Source organism: Catharus ustulatus, unplaced genomic scaffold (genome assembly GCF_009819885.2).
Source record: "Catharus ustulatus isolate bCatUst1 unplaced genomic scaffold, bCatUst1.pri.v2 scaffold_106_arrow_ctg1, whole genome shotgun sequence".
In the NCBI taxonomy this organism is placed as follows: Eukaryota; Metazoa; Chordata; class Aves; order Passeriformes; family Turdidae; genus Catharus; species Catharus ustulatus.
In genome coordinates this window covers 50600-69068 of record NW_024879453.1, presented here as the reverse complement: position 1 = coordinate 69068, position 18469 = coordinate 50600, and the positions used below count along the sequence as shown (strand labels likewise).

At 36.5% G+C, this 18469-nt stretch overlaps 1 gene segment (V, D, J or C); it reads left to right on the top strand.

Annotated features, from left to right (window-relative positions):
• LOC117011297 overlaps positions 1-18469 on the top strand; it is a 45507-nt gene that overhangs the window by 10315 nt on the left and 16723 nt on the right. The window contains 1 exon segment of the C gene segment in view: positions 16511-16557. Within this exon segment, the coding sequence occupies positions 16511-16557 (47 nt within the window).

The window sequence follows — 18469 nt, the reverse complement described above, 5'->3', positions numbered from 1 at the left end:
GACCCTTGTTGTGGTTTGGGGTGACCCAGGGGAATCCTCAGGGCAACGACCACGAGGGAAGGGAGCGGAAATCTGGGGTGAAAGACGGAGATTTGGGGGAAATGATCCCAAAATGGAGGAAAGTCGAGAGTTGGGGCTGTGACGGAAGACTTTGGGGCAAAATGGTCAAGATTTGAAAGGTAGGACTGGCATTTGGGGAAAGAATGTGGGAATATTGTGATAGATTCGGGCACAGTAATGGGGGTTTGGGACCTGGTCTGGCATCGTCAATAAAACCAGGATTGACGACAGAAGCAGCAGCATCACCATAACACCAATTGCTGGAACATTTGGCACAGAAATAAACGGCGGAATCCTCGTCCTTGAGGCTGTTCATGGTCAGCGTCACCGAGCTCTGCCCGTTGTCCCTGGAGATCGAGAACCGGCCCTGGACTGACGACGCGTACTCGGTGCTACCACCAGTGTTGTAGATCCATGCAACAAATTCCAACCCCTTTCCAGGTTTTTTGTCGGACCCAGTATATGTCGTGGCTCCCAAAATCGAATCCATTCCCACGGCAGAGCAGAGTCAGGGACCCCCCGGGGGGCTGGAGGTCCCCCCGCACTCCAGCAGGGTCACGGCCGCCCGGAGCCCTGCGGGAACAAGGGGAGATGGGGATGAGGCGCCGGATCCGGGCGTGGCTTGGGCTGGGTGTGGCGCTCTGGGGCCCCTGGGGATGCAGAAACAAAGACTCAGTACCCAGTACCAGTTAACAGGAGTTTATTGTGATTATTATTTAAATTTATATCATTTTTGGGCAACCGTGACCCTGCTGGAGTCCGGGGGGGACCTCCAGCCCCCCGGGGCCACCTTGGCCCTGGTTTGCCGCGGCTCTGGATTCAGTTTTGGGGGTTACGAAATGAGATGGGTCCGGCAGAGCTTCGGGAAGGGGCTTGAATTCGTGGCACTGATCAGCGGCGATGGAGGTTACACCTTCTATGGGGCCTCGGTGCGGGGCCGGTTCTGGATCTCCAGGGACAACGGGCAGAGCTCGGTGACGCTGACCATGAACAACCTCAAGGACGAGGATTCTGCCGTTTATTTCTGTGCCAAATCTGTCGACAGTTGCTGCGCTGGTATTGCTGCTGTTGATGATGTTGCTGATTTTGGCCCCGTCCCCACCTGTCCCTGTGCCCCAGATCCTTGTCTCAAACCCCAACCCTTCACACCATTGTTTGTTTTGGTTTAGAATAAATTTGGGACGGCCCCTCCCAGTGGGGTCTCTGCATGAGACAGATTCCAACAGATTCAAATGGACCCAAAAAGATTCACAGCTCAACATTGGACCCAGGGCTGAACACTCGGGGTCAGTGCCCAAGGCCACAGTCAAGGGTTGGAGTTTGGGGGAAGGATCTGGGGACATTTGGGGACCTGGGGACACAGTGAGGGGAAGGGGTGAAAACCATCAACATGTTCAGCATCAGGATTACCACCAGCACCAGGAGCCTTGGCACAGATATAAACGGCAGAATCCTCGTCCTTCAGGTTGTTCATGGTCAGCGTCACCGAGCTCTGCCCGTTGTCCCTGGAGATCGAGAACCGGCCCTTGACCGACGGCGCATAGAAGGTGTAACTGCCATCCTTGCTGATCTGTGTAACCCATTCCAGTGCCTTCCCGGGGCTCTGGCGGATCCACAGCATTCCATAATCCCCAAAACTGAACCCAGAGCCTCGGCAGAGCAGAGTCAGGGACCTCCCGGGGGACTGGACCTGAGATAAACACAAATATCCCAACGAACACTTTGTAACTGGGACTGGGCACAGACTCTTTGTTTCTGCATCCCCAGGGGCCCCAGAGCGCCACGCCCAGCCCGGGCCACGCCCGGATCCAGCGCCTCATCCCCATCTCCCCTTGTTCCCGCAGGGCTCCGGGCGGCCGTGACCCTGCTGGAGTGCGGGGGGGACCTCCAGCCCCCCGGCTCGTCCCTGGCGTTGCTGTGCCGCGGTTCTGGATTTGATATTGGGAGTTTCACCATGTTCTGGATCCGCCAAAGACCTGGGAAGGCGCTGGAATTGCTCGCAGCGATCTGGACTGACGGTGGCACCCAGTACGCACCATCGGTCAAGGGCCGGTTCTCGATCTCCAGGGACAACGGGCAGAGCTCGCTGACGCTGACCATGAACAACCTCAAGGATGAGGATTCCGCCGTTTATTTCTGCACCAAATGTACTAATGCTGGTTGTTACTGGGGTGCTGCTGCTGGTGGTATTTATGGTGGTTTGGTGGCGGTGGCTGAGATCTGGGGTGACCCAGAGCAATCCTCAGGGCAGCGGCTACAAGGGAAGGGAGCGGAAATCTGGGGTGAAAAGCGGAGATTTGGGGGAAATTCCCCACTTGGTCAGCACTGGGAGAATTTGGAGCATAATGGACGAGACTTCAGGATAAGGGTTGGGATTTGCAGGATAAAAATGAGAAGTTTGGGACATTTGGAGACGCAACAATGGGGGCTTGACACCAGAACGCGCATCGTCAATATAACCAGGATTGCCAGCAGCAGTATAACCGCTGTAACAACCACTGGTGTAACACTTGGCGCAGAAATAAACGGCGGAATCCTCGTCCTTGAGGTTGTTCATGGTCAGCGTCACCGAGCTCTGCCCGTTGTCCCTGGAGATCGAGAACCGGCCCCGCACTGACGGCGCGTACACGGTGGTGCCACCGCTGTAGCTGATCCGTGCGACGAATTCCAGCGCTGTCCCAGGTTTTTGCCGGATCCAGAACATATCAACACTCCCAAAATCGAACCCAGAGGCACGGCAGAGCAGAGTCAGGGACCCCCCGGGGGGCTGGAGGTCCCCCCCGCACTCCAGCAGGGTCACGACCGCCTCATCCCAGCCCCAAATCTTCACAGATTCAACCCCAAACTCCTCTGGGTTGGTCTCAAATCTCCACCAGAACTTTCCAGTCCTGTAACAGCCCAAGGACCCTGAAATTATCGCCAATACAGTGATTAATTGAGAACGATCGTGCAGAAATGCGTCATTAATTAATTAATAATCAGGGTTAATGGGGGCATTATTAACCTCTATTAATTGTGAATAAATTGTGAACAACCAGAGAAAAATGCATCATTAATTAATTAAAAATCACAGTTAATTGATGAGTTATTAACTGTCAATAATTGGGAATTAATGGAGAATGACCAGGAAGAGATGTGTCATTAATTAATTAATATTCAGGGTTAATTACTGTATTATTAACGCTCCATTAATTGTGAATAAATTGAGAATGATCATGAAGAATTGTGTCATTAATTAATTAATAATCAGGGTTAATTGTTGGATTATTAACCACTATTAATTGAGCAATCAATTGAGAACAACCAGGCAGAAATTTGTCATTAATTAATTAAAACTCTCTGTTAATTGATGAGTTATTAACTGTCAACAATTGGGCAATTAATGGAGAATGGCCACCCAGAAATGTGTCATTAATTAATTACAAACCGGGCTTAATTGGGGGGTAATTAATCATAATTAATTTTGCAATAAATTGAGAACAATCACACAGAAAGGTGTCATTAATTAATTAATAATCAGGGTTAATTGATGAATTATTAACTGTCAATAATTGGGCAATTAATGGAGAATGACCAGGAAGAGATGTACCATTAATTAATTAATAATCTGGGTTAATTGCTGGGTTATTAACGCTCCATTAATTGTGAATAAATTGAGAATGATCATGCAGAATTGTGTCATTAGTTAATTAATAATCAGGGTTAAATGTGCGTTTATGAAACATAATTAATTGAGTAATAAATTGAGAAAAACCAGACAGAAATGTGTCATTAATTAATTAATAATCAGGGTTAATTGGGGGGTTATTAACCATAATAATTGTGCAATAAATTGAGAACAATCACAGAGAAATGTGTCATTAATTAATTAAAAATCAGGGTTAATTGAAGAGTTATTTACCTCTATTAATTGTGAATAAATTGTGAACAACCAGGCAGAATTGTGTCATTAATTAATTAATAATCAGGGTTAATTGCAGGGGTATTAACACTCCATTAATTGTGAACAATTTGTGAACAACCAGGCATAAATGTGTCATTAATTAATTAATTATCATGGTTAATTGCTGGGTTATTAATGCTCCATTAATTGTGAATAAATTGAGAACAATCACACAGAAATGTGTCTTTAATTAATTAATAATCAGGGTTAATTGAAGAGTTATTAACCTCTATTTATTGTGAATAAATTGTGAACAACCAGAGAAAAATGTGTCATTAATTAATTAATAATCACAGTTAATTGTCGGATTATTACCCATAATGAGGTGTCAATAAATTGAGAACAACCAGGCAGAAATGTGTCATTAATTAATTAATAATCGGGGTTAATTGAAGAGTTATTAACCTCTATTTATTGTGAATAAATTGAGAACAACCAGACAGAAATGTGTCATTAATTAATTAAAAATCACAGTTAATTGATGAGTTATTAACTGTCAATGATTGGGCAATTAATGGAGAATGGCCAGGAAGAGATGTGCCATTAATTAATTAAAAATCAGGGTTAATTACTGTATTATTAACGCTCCATTAATTGTGAATAAATTGAGAATGATCATGCAGAATTGTGTAATTAATTAATTAATGATCAGGGTTTACTGGGGGTTTATTAACCATAATTAATTGAGCAATAAATTGAGAACAATCACAGAGAAATGTGTCATTTATTAATTAATAATCAGGGTTAATTGAAGAGTTATTTACCTCTATTAATTGTGAATAAGTTGTGAACAACCAGAGAGAAATGTGTCATTAATTAATTAAAACTCTCTGTTAATTGTTGAGTTATTAACTGTCAATGATTGGGCAATTAATGGAGAATGGTCGGGCAGAGATGTGCCATTAATTAATTAATAATCAGGGTTAATTGTTGGGTTATTAATGCTCCATTAATTGCGAATAAATTGAGAACAACCTGAGAGAAATGTGTCATTAATTAATTAATAATCAGGGTTAATTGGGGCGTTATTTACCTCTATTAATTGTGAATAAATTGTGAACAACCAGAGAGAAATGCGTCATTAATTAATTAATAATCAGGTTTAATTGCTGGGTTATTAATGCTTCATTAATTGTGAATAAATTGAGAATGATCATGCAGAATTGTGTCATTAATTAACTAATAATCAGGGTTAATTGAGAGGTTATTAACCATAATTAATTGGGCAATAAATAGAGAACAATCACATAAAAATGTGTCATTAATTAATTAATGATCAGAGTTTACTGGGGGTTTATTAACCATAATTAATTGTCAATAAATAGAGAAAAATCACAGAGAAATGTGTCATTAATTAATTAATAATCACAGTTAATTGTCGGATTATTAACCATAATGAGGTGTCAATAAATTGAGAGCAATCACAGAGAAATGTGTCATTAATTAATTAATAATCGGGGTTAAATGTGGGCTTATTAAACATAATTAATTGAGTAATAAATTGAGAACAAGCAGGCAGAAATGTGTCATTAATTAATTAATAATCAGGGTTAATTGTCGGATTATTAACCATAATTAATTGTCAATAAATAGAGAACAATCACACAGAAATGTGTCATTAATTAATTAATAATCACAGTTAATTGTCGGATTATTAACCATAATGAGGTGCCAATAAATTGAGAACAATCACAGAGAAATGTGTCATTAATTAATTAATAATCAGGGTTAATTGGGGAGTTATTAATGCTCCTTTAATTGTGAAAAAATTGTGAACAACCATGCAGAAATGTGTCATTAATTAATTAATAATTGGGGTTAATTACTGTATTATTAACACTCCATTAATTGTGAATAAATTGTGAACAACCAGAGAGAAATGTGTCATTTATTAATTAATAATCAGGGTTAATTGGGGGGTTATTTACCTCTATTAATTGTGAATAAATTGTGAAAAACCAGAGAAAAATGTGTCATTAATTAATTAATAATCATGGTTAATTGCTGGGTTATTAAGGTTCCATTAATTGTGAATAAATTGAGAATGGTCATGAAGAATTGTGTCATTAATTAATTAATGATCAGGGTTTATTGGGGGTTTATTAACCGTAATTAATTGAGCAATAAATTGAGAACAATCACACAGAAATGTGTCATTAATTAATTAATAATCATGGTTAATTGCTGCGTTATTAATGCTCCATTAATTATGAATAAATTGAGAATGATCATGCAGAATTTTGTCATTAATCAATTAAAAATCAGGGTTAATTGAAGAGTTATTAACCTCTATTTATTGTGAATAAATTGTGAACAACCAGAGAAAAATGTGTCATTAATTAATTAAAAATCAGAGTTAATTACAGGGTTATTAACGCTCCATTAATTGTGAATAAATTGAGAATGATCGTGCAGAAATGTGTCATTAATTAATTAATAATCAGGGTTTATTGGGGGGTTATTAACCATAATTAATTGGGCAATAAATAGAGAACAATCACATAAAAATGTGTCATTAATTAATTAATGATCAGAGTTTACTGGGGGTTTATTAACCATAATTAATTGTGCAATCAATTGAAAAAATCACACAGAAATGCTTCATTAATTAATTAATAATCGGGGTTAAGTGTGGGTTTATTAAACATAATTAATTGAGTAATAAATTGAGAACAACCAGGCAGAAATGTGTCATTAATTAATTAATAATCAGGGTTTATTGGGGGTTTATTAACCGTAATTAATTGAGCAATAAATTGAGAACAATCACAGAGAAATGTGTCATTTATTAATTAATTATCAGGGTTAATTGGGGGAGTTATTAACCTCTATTAATTGTGAATAAATTGTGAACAACCAGAGAAAAATGTATCATTAATTAATTAAAAATCGGGGTTAATTGCTGGGTTATTAATGCTCCATTAATTGTGTAATAAATTGAGAACGATCACACATAAATGAGTCATTAATTAATTAAAACTCTCTGTTAATTTCCCAAATTTCCGGTTTTTTCCCTCAAAATTTCCGTGCTTTTTTTTTTTTAAATTTTTTTTTTTTGGCGTTTGGCGCCCCCTGGTGGGGAATCCCCGTTCGGGTTTTTCCCGCCAAAAACCAGCGGTGACGTCATCTCTAATTAAGGTGGATTAATCGCAATTAATTTATTTATTTCATCATTAATTAATTATTAACGTGAGTTATTTGTTTAATGGGGAATTATTGATTTATTACTTTATTAATTAATTAATTGGACAACTGGTCAATTAATTAATCCTTGTTTAATTAATTTATTGTGCACCTGCTTTAATTAATAAATTAATTAATTGCATCAATCCCCGCCAATATTTCCCCGTTATTATTTTTATCATTTTAATAATTTGATTAACTTCTGGTTAATAAAATATCTTAATTATTAAAAAATTAATTGTGTACCTGTTATTGGTTTTGATTAATTAATTAATTAATCAGACCCTTGTGGTAGATTCTGATTCATCCATTAATTAATTAATTGCCCTGTGATTATCCCAAATTTATTCATTAATTAATTGAACTCCCGCGCTTGATTCCAATTAATTAATTAATTGTGTGCCTGTGATTGCTCCTGATTAATTAATCAATTGGATGTCTGTTCTTAGATTAATTAATTAGGCTCTTGCAATTAACTCTGACCTATTAATTAATAAATTGGAAGTCTCTAATTAACACCGGGCCTATTAATTAATGAGTTGGGATCTTGACATTAACATTTGACCTATTAATTAATTAATTGGACTCTTGCAATTAACCTGGACCTATTAATTAATTAATTGGGCTCTTGCAATTAACTCGGACACGTTAATTAATTATTTTGCGTTTTTTCAATTAACTGAGGAGTAATAATTATTGGACTCGGTTCTTTAAATTAACTCGGACTTATTAATTAATTAATTGGGCTCCTGTAATTGATCTGGGTCTATTAATTAATTAATTGGACACCTGCAATCACGTGGGAAGCATTAATTAATGAATTGGGCTCTTACAATTAATACCGGACACACTAATTAATTATCTGGGCTCTTGAAATTAACTCGGACCTATTAATTAATATTTTGGTCTTTGGAAATTAACCTGGGCCTATTAATTAATTAATTGGGCTCTTAAAAATAACACTGAGCAATTAATTAATAATTTGGGCCCTTGAAATTAACTTGGACCCATTAATTAACGAATTGGGCCCCTGCAATTAATACCGGACCCATTAATTAATTATTTGGGCTCTTGCAATTAACACTGGATGCATTAATTAATTATTTTGGCTCCTGCAATTAACACTGAGCTATTAATTAATTATTTGGGCTCCTGAAGTTAACACGGACTAATTAATTAATTATTTTGGGTCTTGCAATTAACACTGAGCTACTAATTATCTATTAACTGAATTAATTACTATTAACTGAATTAAATATTAATGGAGGTTAACTCGGACATGTTAATTAATTAATTTGGCTCCTGCAATTAACACAGGACGTGTTAATTAACTCTTTTGGGGTCGTGCAATTAGCTCGGAGTTTGTTATTAATTATTTGGGGTCGTGCAATTAACTCAGAGTTTGTAATTAATTATTTGAGCTCTTACAATTAACTCAGACTTTATAATTAATTATTTGGGCTCTTATAATTAAATCACATTTTATAATTAATTATTTTGGGTTGTGCAATTAACTCGGACTTTATAATTAATTTTTTGAGCTCTTGCAATCAAATCAGACTTTATAATTAATTATTTGGGCTCGTGTAATTAACTCGGTCTTTAAAATTAATTATTTGAGCTCTTATGATCAAATCAGATTTTAAAATTAATTATTTGAGCTCTTAAAATTAACTTGGACTTTATAATTAATTATTTAAGCCCTTAAAATTGATTCAGACTTTATAATTAATTATTTGAGCTCTTGCAAATAAATTAGACTTCATAATTAATTATTTGAACTCTTACAATCAAATCAGATTTTATAATTAATTATTTGAGCTCTCACAATTAACTCAGACTTTACAATTAATTATTTGGGCGCCTGAAATCAACTAAGACTCGTTAATTTACAAAGAGAACTCTTTGCAATTACCGCCAACCCCGCTAATTACCGCCGAGCGCCGACTCCATTCGCCAACGCTTTCCCGCCAAAACCCCGCCCCTCCCCGAACCACGCCCCCTTTTCCCCACCAAACCCCGCCCCTTTCCCCCATAAAAACCCCGCGGAGACCCCGAATTCGGCACATCCCGGCCATGGCCTCGAGCAAACTCCCGCTCCTCGCCCTCCTGGCCCTGCTGGCCCTGCCAGGTGGGTCCCGGGCGCCTCCGGAGCGCCACGCCCAGCCCGGGCCACGCCCGGATCCGACTCCTCATTCCCATCTTCCCTTTTTTCCCGCAGGGCTCCGGGCCGCCGTGACCTTGGTGGAGTCCGGGGGTGACCTCAAGGCCCCCGGGGGGTCCCTGACTCTGCTCTGCCGCGCCTCCGGCCTCGACTCGCGACCCCAGCCCCAAATCCTGTGGGTCCGGCAGAAGAACGGCGGCGGCGGCGGCGGCGGGCTGGAGGCGGTGGCGGCCGTCGGGCGCGGGGCGTCGTCGGGGAGGGGCCGGTTCTGGATCTCCAGGGACGACGGGCAGAGCTCGGTGGCGCTGACCATGAACGACCTCGAGGACGAGGATTCCGGCGTTTATTTCTGCGCCGCTCACGGCGGTGCCGGAGATGGGGACGGGTGGAGGAAAACCTCGGTGGGGATCCCTGGGGGGTGCGAGGGGGTTGGGGTGAAGAGGAGGAGGGGGTTGGGTTGGGTTGGGTTATGTTGGTCGTGGTTGGGTGGAAGAGGAAGAGTGGTCATGGTTGAGTTGGGTTGGGTTGACTTGACTTGACTTGACTTGAAAGGAAGAGGAAGAGGCGTCATGGTTGAGTTGAGTTGGGTTGGGTTGAGTTGAGTCGAACAGAAGAGAAGGTGGGGGCTGGGTTGGGTTGAGTTGGGTTGTGTTGGTCGTGGTTGGGTGGAAGAGGAAGAGCAGTCATGGTTGAGTTGAGTTGACTTGAAAGGAAGAGGAAGAGGAGTCATGGTTGAGTTGAGTTGAGTTGGGTTGACTTGACATGAATGTTAAGAGCAAGAGGCAGTTGGGTTGGTCATGGTTGGGTGGAAGAGGAAGACCGGTCATGGTTGAGTTGAGTTGAGTTGCGTTGAGTTGAGATGAGTTGAGTTGAACAGAAGAGAAGGTGGGGGTTGGGTTGAGTTGAGTTGGGTTATGATGGTCATGGTTGGGTGGAAGAGGAAGAACGGTCATGGTTGAGTTGACTTGACTTGACTTGACTTGACCTGAAAGGAAGAGGAAGAGGAAGAGGCGTCATGGTTGAGTTGAGTTGGGTTGGGTTGAGTTGAGTTGAACGGAAGAGGAGGAGGGGGTTGGGTTGGGTTGGATTGAGTTGGGTTGGTCATGGTTGGGTGGAGGAGGAAGAGGAGACGTGGTTGAGTTGAGTTGAGTTGAGTTGAGTTGAGTTGGGTTGGATTGACTTGAACACAAAAGGAAGAGGGGGTTGGGTTGAGTTGAGTTGAGTTGGTCATGGTTGGATGGAAGAGGAGTCACGGTTGAGTTGAGTTGGGTTGGGTTGGGTTGAGTTGAACAGAAAAGGAAGAGGAGGTTGGGTTGGTCATGGTTGAATTGAGTTGGGTTGAGTTGGACAGAGGAGGAAGAGGGGGCTGGGCTGGTCATGGTTGAGTTGAGTTGAGTTGAGTTGAGTTGGATTGAATTAAACGGAAGAGAAAGAGGAGTCATGGTTGAGTTGAGTTGGGTTGGGTTGACTTGAACACAAAAGGAAGAGGGGGTTGGGTTGAGTTGAGTTGGGTTGGGTTGGGTTCACTTGAACAGAAAAGAAAGAGGGAGTTGGGTTGGTCATGGTTGAATTGGGTTGGTCATGATTGGGTGGAAGAGTAAGAGGAGTCATGTTTGAGTTGGGTTGGGTTGCGTTGAGTTCAGTTGAGTTGAATGGAAGAGGAAGAGGGGGTTGGGGTTGAGTTGGTCATGGTTGAGTTGAACAGAAGAGGAAGAGAGGTCATGGTTGAGTTGACTTGGGTTGAGTTGAGTTGAGTTGAGTTGTGATGAGTTGAACAGAAAAGGAAGAGGGGGTTGGGTTGGGTTGAGTTGCATTGAGTTGGTCATGGTTGGGTGGAAGAGGAAGAGTTGAGTTGAACAGAAAAGGAAGAGGGGTCATGGTTGAGTTGAGTTCAGTTGGGTTGAGTTGAGTTGAGTTGTGTTGGGTTGAACGGAAGAGGAAGAGCAAGAGGGGGTTGGGTTGGTCATGGTTGAGTTGGGTTGGGTTGAGTTGAGTTGGGTTGAGTTGAGTTGGGTTGGGTTGGGTTGAGTTGGGTTGAGTTGAGTTGAGTTGAGTTGGGTTGGGTTGGGTTGAGTTGAGTTGGATTGGGTTGAGTTGAGTTGAGTTGGGTTGAGTTGAGTTGATCATGGTTGAGTTGGGTTGGGTTGGTTTGGGTTCCATTGACCTTGGGACTCTTCCATTGACCTTGGATCCCCTTGAATAAACGCTTGACCCAAACCGGGACCGACTTTGTCTCTTTCATTTATTTATTTAATTATATTTTCTTTTATTTTAATTTAATTTTATTTTATTTTATTTTATTGTTTTTATTTTATTTTGTTTTATTTTATTTATTTTAACCCAACTTCGGGCTCATTTTCCTCTTTTTTTCCCATTTCCCCCCAATTTTTCCCAATTTCCACCTTTCCCCCAAAAAATAAAATAAAATAAAACAAAACAAACCAAAACAAAATAAAATAAAATAAAATAAAATAAAAACAAAAAATAAAACAAAACAAAATAAAATAAAATAAAATAAAATAAAATAAAATAAAATAAAACAAAACAAAACAAACAAAAAAAAAAATAAAATAAACCAAAATAAAATAAAACAAAACAAAATAAAATAAATTGCAAGGAAATGAAATAAAAGGAAATAAAATAAAATAAAAAGGAAAGCAAAAATAAAATAAAATTAAAATAAATTAAATTTTTAAAAATAAAAATGAAAATAAAATAAAGTAAAATAAAATAAAATAAAATAAAACAAAACAAAACAAAATAAAATAAAACTAAAAAAAATCAAAATAAAAACAAAATAAAATCAAATAAAAACAAACCAAACCAAAACAAAATAAAATAAAACAACACAAAATAAAATGAAATAAAATGAAACAAAATAAAATAAAACTAAAAAAAACCAAAATAAAAACAAAAGAAAATCAAATAAAAACAAAACAAAACAAAATAAAATAAAACAACACAAAATAAAATAAAATAAAACTAAAAAAACCAAAAATAAAAAAAAATCAAATAAAAACAAAACAAAATAAAATAAAACAACACAAAATAAAATAAAACAAAACAAAATAAAATAAAATAAAACTCAAAAAAACAAAATAAAATCAAATAAAAACAAAACAAAACAAAATAAAACAACACAAAATAAAATAAAATTTTAAAAAATAAAATAAAATAAATTAAATTAAATTGAAATTTTTTTGTTTTTTGTGTCCCTGGCGCTGGGGGAGGGGAATTTTGGGTGAAATTCGGGTTGTTTTGGGGTTTTTTTGTGCCCCGAGGGAATTTTGGGTGAAATTTCTGCATTTTTGGGTTTTTTCCCTCCCCGGTGCCGCCGTGGGAGCGGCCGCGGCTCCGCTGCTGCTCCCGGGGGCTCGCGCGGCCCCAAAAACCCAAAATCGCCCGAATTTCACCCAAAATTCAATTCCCCGTTCTAGGGAACACAAAAAACCCAAAATCGTCCGAATTTCACCCAAAATTCAACTCAAAAAACCCAAAAATAGCCAGAATTTCACCCAAAAAACCCCAAAAATCGTCCAAATTTCACCCAAAATTCACCCAAAAAACCCAAAATCGGCCGAATTTCACCCAAAATTCAGTTCCCCGTTCTGGGGAACACAAAAAACCCAAAATCCCCCGAATTTCACCCAAAAAAACCCAAAAATCGTCCAAATTTTACCCAAAATTCAACCCAAAAAACCCAAAATCGTCCAAATTTCACCCAAAATTCAACCCAAAAACCCCAAAATTTTCCAAATTTCACCCAAAATTCAACCCAAAAACCCAAAATCGTCCAAATTTCACCCAAAATTCAACCCAAAAAACCCAAAATCATCCAAATTTCACCCAAAATTCAACCCCAAAAACCCAAAATCGCCCAAATTTCACCCAAAAAAACCCAAAAATCGCCCGAATTTCACCCAAAATTCAACACAAAAATCCAAAATTTTCCAAATTTCACCCAAAATCCAACCCAAAAACCCAAAATTTTCCAAATTTCACCCAAAATTCAACCCCAAAACCCAAAATCGTCTGAATTTCACCCAAAATTCAACTCAAAAACCTAAAATTGACCGAATTTCACCCAAAATTCAACCCAAAAACCCAAAATTCAACCCAAAAAAACCCAAAATTGTCCGAATTTCACCCAAAATTCAACTCAAAAAACCCAAAATTGTCCAAATTTTACCCAAAATTCAACTTAAAAACCCAAAATTTTCCAAATTTCACCCAAAATTCAACCCAAAAAACCCAAAATCCTCCAAATTTTACCCAAAATCCAACCTAAAAACCCAAAATCGTCCGAATTTCACCCAAAAAAACCCAAAAATCGTCTGAATTTCACCAAAAATTCAACCCAAAAATCCCAAAATCGCCCGAATTTCACCCAAAATTCAAACCAAAAACCCAAAATTTTCCAAATTTCACCCAAAATCCAACACAAAAAACCCAAAATCCTCCGAATTTCACCCAAAATCCAACCCAAAAAAACCCAAAATCGTCCAAATTTCACCCAAAATTCAACTCAAAAATCCCAAAATCACCTGAATTTCACCCAAAATTCAACTCAAAAACCTAAAATCGACCGAATTTCACCCAAAATTCAGCCCAAAAAACCCAAAATTGTCCAAATTTTACCCAAAATTCAACTTAAAAACCCAAAATTTTCCAAATTTCACCCAAAATTCAACTCAAAAATCCCAAAATCGTCCGAATTTCACCCAAAATTCAACTCAAAAACCCAAAATCACCCAAAAAAACCCAAAATTCAACCCAAAAAATCCCAAAATCGTCCAAATTTCACACAAAATTCAACTCAATAAACCCAAAATCGCCCGAATTTCACCCAAAATTCAACCCCAAAAAAACCAAATTTAATTTATTTTTATCTTTATTTAACTTAATTTAATTTAATTTTTATCTTTATTTTATTTTTAAAATTTCATTTAATTTAATTTAGTTTATTTTTGTTATGGTTTATTTTTATTTTATTTTTATTTTTATTTTTATTTTTATTTCTATTTCTATTTTTATTTTTATTTTTATTTCTATTTTTATTTTTATTTTTATTTTTATTTTTATTTTTATTTTTATTTTTATTTTTATTTTTATTTTTATTTTTATTGTTATTATTATTTTTATTGATATTGTCATTTTTATTTCTTTTTATTTGATGTATTTTATTTTATTTTATTTTTATTTATTTTTATTTTTATTTTTAATTAAATTTCATTTAATTTCATTTTCATCTATATTTTATTTTTTAAATTTTATTTTATTTTATCTTTATTTATTTTTCTTTTTCTTTTTCTTTGTGTTTTTATTTAATTTAATATCATTTTTACCTTTATTTTATTTTTAAATTTTAATTTCATTTCATTTTGGGGTTTTTAATTTCATTTTTATTTTTTATTTTTATTTTTTATTTCTTTTTATTTTATGTATTTCGTTTATTATCACGGAAAAATCGCAAAAAAATCACAAAAATCACAAAAAAACCAGAAAAAGTCCCAAAATTTCCAACAATCATCAAAAATCATCAAAAAGTCACAAAAAAGTTACAAAAAAAATCACAAAAAAATCACCAAAAAACCCCAAAAATTCAATTTTTTCACCCATTTTTCCCCATAAAATCCCAAAAAATCGCCATTTTTAACCATTTTTTTCCATTTTTTCCTTTTTTTACCCCAAATTTCTCCCCTCTCTTTTTACCCCTCTTCACCCACCCCCAAAAAAACCCCAAAAATCTCTAAAAAAACCCCAAAAAAATCCCAAAAATTCAATTTTTTCACCCATTTTTTCCAATAAAATCACAAAAAATCGCCATTTTTAACCGTTTATTCCCGTTTTTTCAAATTTTTCCCCCAAAATTTCCTCATTTTTTCCTTCCCTCTCCCCTCTCTTTTCTTCTTCTCTTCCTCCCTAAAAAATCCCAAAAAACTCCGCTCAAAAACACCCAAAATTCGGTTTTTTTCCCCCAAAAATTCACATTTTTGTTAATAAAAACCCCAAAATCCGCTTTTTTCACCCAAAATTTGATTTTTTTTCACCGCAAAATTCGGAGTTTTTAAAGTCTAAAATCCTTCATTTTTAAAAAAAAAAAAAAAATCGCCATTTTTTACAATTTTTTTCCCCCAAAATCCGATTTTTATTCCCCAAAAATTCCCGGTTTTATTACCAAAACCCCCAAAATCCGCTTTTTTTACCCCAAAATTTTATTTTTTTCACCCCCAAATTTCTGAGATTTTTAATCCCAAACTTGAGGCATTTTTCCCCTCCAAAATCCATTTTTTTCCACCCAAAAATCGCCATTTTTTCCCCAAAAAATCCGATTTTTTTTCCCCAAAAATTCACATTTTTATTACCAAAACCCCCAATTTTTGTGTTTTTCACCCCAAAATTTTATTTTCTTCACTCAAAAAATTCGTCTAGTTTTCAACCACTCAAATTTACGATTTTTTCCACCCAAAATTCGCCATTTTTTACCATTTTTTCCCCAAAAAATCCGATTTTTTTTCCCCAAAAATTCCCATTTTTGTTACCAAAACCCCCAATTTTTGTGTTTTTCACCCCAAATTTTTATTTTTTCACCCCCAAATTTCGGGTTTTTTTAAATCCCAACCTCTGCACATTTTTCACTCCAAAATCCATTTTTTTCCACCATAAAATCGCCATTTTTTCCCCAAAAAATCAGATTTTTTCCTCAAAAATTCCCATTTTTGTTACCAAAACCCCCAATTTTTTGTGTTTTTCACCCCAAAATTCATCTATTTTTTTACCCCTCATACTCACGATTTTTTTCCACCCAAAATCCGCCTTTTTCCCACCATTTTTTCCCCAAAAAATCCGATTTTTTCCCAAAAAATTCACATTTTTATTACCAAAAACCCCAAAATCCGCTTTTTTCACCCCAAAATTTTATTTTCTTCACCCAAAAAATTCGGGGTTTTTTAATCCCTAACTTGAGGCATTTTTCCCCTCCAAAAATTCATTTTTTTTCACCCAAAAATCGCCATTTTTTACCATTTTTTCCCCAAAAAATCCGATTTTTTCCCCAAAAATACCCATTTTTTTTACCAAAAATCCCAATTTTTGTGTTTTTTCTCCCCAATTCGAGGTTTTTGCGCGGCTCCTTCGCCTCCCCCGCCCACCGTGGGTGCTGCTATTGACGCCTGGGGCAGCGGCACCACCGTCACCGTCTCCAGCGGTGAGTTCCGACCCGAAATTCGGGATTTTCCACTCAGAATTCGGGAATTCTGACCAAAAATTCGCGTTTTTCGACCCAAAATTCGGGTGGGGGACCCCAAAATTCGCGTTTTTCGACCCAAAATTCGGGTGGGGGACCCAAAAATTCGATTTTTTGACCTCAAAAATTCGGTTTTTTTCCCCGAAAATTTGAATTTTTTTCCCCGAAAATTTGATTTTTTGACCCCGAAAATTTGATTTTTTAGACCCAAAAATTGGATTTTTTTCCCCGAAAATTCGATTTTTTGACCTCGAAAATTTGATTTTTTTCCCCGAAAATTTGATTTTTTAGACCCCAAAGATTTGATTTTTTAGACCCTAAAATTTGGGTTTTTTGACTCAAATAATTCGATTTTTTAGACCCGAAAATTTGATTTTTTAGACCCAAAAATTGGGTTTTTTGTCCCCGAAAATTTGATTTTTTTCCCCCGAAAATTTGATTTTTTTAGACCCTAAAATTCGATTTTTTTCACCTAAAAATTGGATTTTTTGACCTCAAAAATTGGGTTTTTTTCCCCGAAAATTTGATTTTTTCGACCCCGAAAATTTGATTTTTAGACCCAAAATTTGATTTTTTTAGACCCCGAAAATTCGATTTTTAGACCCAAAAAATTCGATTTTTTGACCTCAAAAATTGGGTTTTTCTCCCTAAAATTTGATTTTTTAGACCCCGAAAATTTGATTTATTTAGATTCTAAAATTCGGGGTTTTGACCCTGAAAATTTGATTTTTTAGACCCCGAAAATTAGATTTTTTTTCCCAGAAAATTTTATTTTTTAGACCCAGAATTCGGGTTTTTTTTCCCCGAAAATTCGATTTTTTAGACCTCGAAAATTTGATTTTTTAGACCCAAAAATTCGATTTTTTAGACCCGAAAATTTGATTTTTTAGACCCGAAAATTTGATTTTTTAGACCCCAAAAAATTCGATTTTTAGACTCAAAAATTTAATTTTTTAGACCCTAAAATTGGGGTTTTTTTCCCCGAAAATTCGATTTTTTAGACCCCGAAAATTTGATTTTTTTGACCTCAAAAATTTGATTTTTTAGACCTAAAAATTTAATTTTTTAGACCCTAAATTCGGATTTTTTTCCCCCGAAAATTTGATTTTTTAGACCTCAAAACTTCGATTTTTTAGACCCAAAAATTCGATTTTTTTCCCCGAAAATTTGATTTTTTAGACCCCAAAAATTTAATTTTTTAGACCCTAAAATTGGGGTTTTTTCCCCGAAAATTCGATTTTTAGACTCAAAAATTTGATTTTTTTTCCCCCGAAATTCGGGTTTTTGACCCCAAAAATTCCATTTTTTGAGCCCGAATATTCAGATTTTTTTCCCAAAAAAATTTAATTTTTTAGACACAAAATTCGGGTTTTTGACCCCAAATAATTCGATTTTTAGACCTCAAAAATTCGATTTTTTCTCCCCAAAATTCGTGTGTTTTTCCCCCGAAAAATCGATTTTTTAGACCCAAAAATTCGGGTTTTTGACCCCGAAAATTCGGATTTTTTTCCCTAAAAAATTCGATTTTTTAGTCCCCAAAAATTCGATTTTTTTTAGTCCCAAAAATCTGATTTTTTTAGACCTAAAAATCGGGTTTTGTTTTCCTAAAATTCGATTTTTTAAAACCAAAAATCGGGGTTTTTTGGCCCCAAAAAATCAGTTTTTTCACCCCAAAATCACGATTTTTTTCACCCAAAAATTTGATTTTTTAGACCCAAAATTCGGGTTTTTTCTGTCTAAAATTTGAATTTTTTTCCCCCAAATTTTATTTTTTTAAGACCCAAAATTCGGTTTTTTCACCCCAAAATTTGGATTTTTTTGGGTTAAAAATTTGAATTTTTCGGGTGTTTTTAGGTGGAAAAAATTGAATTTT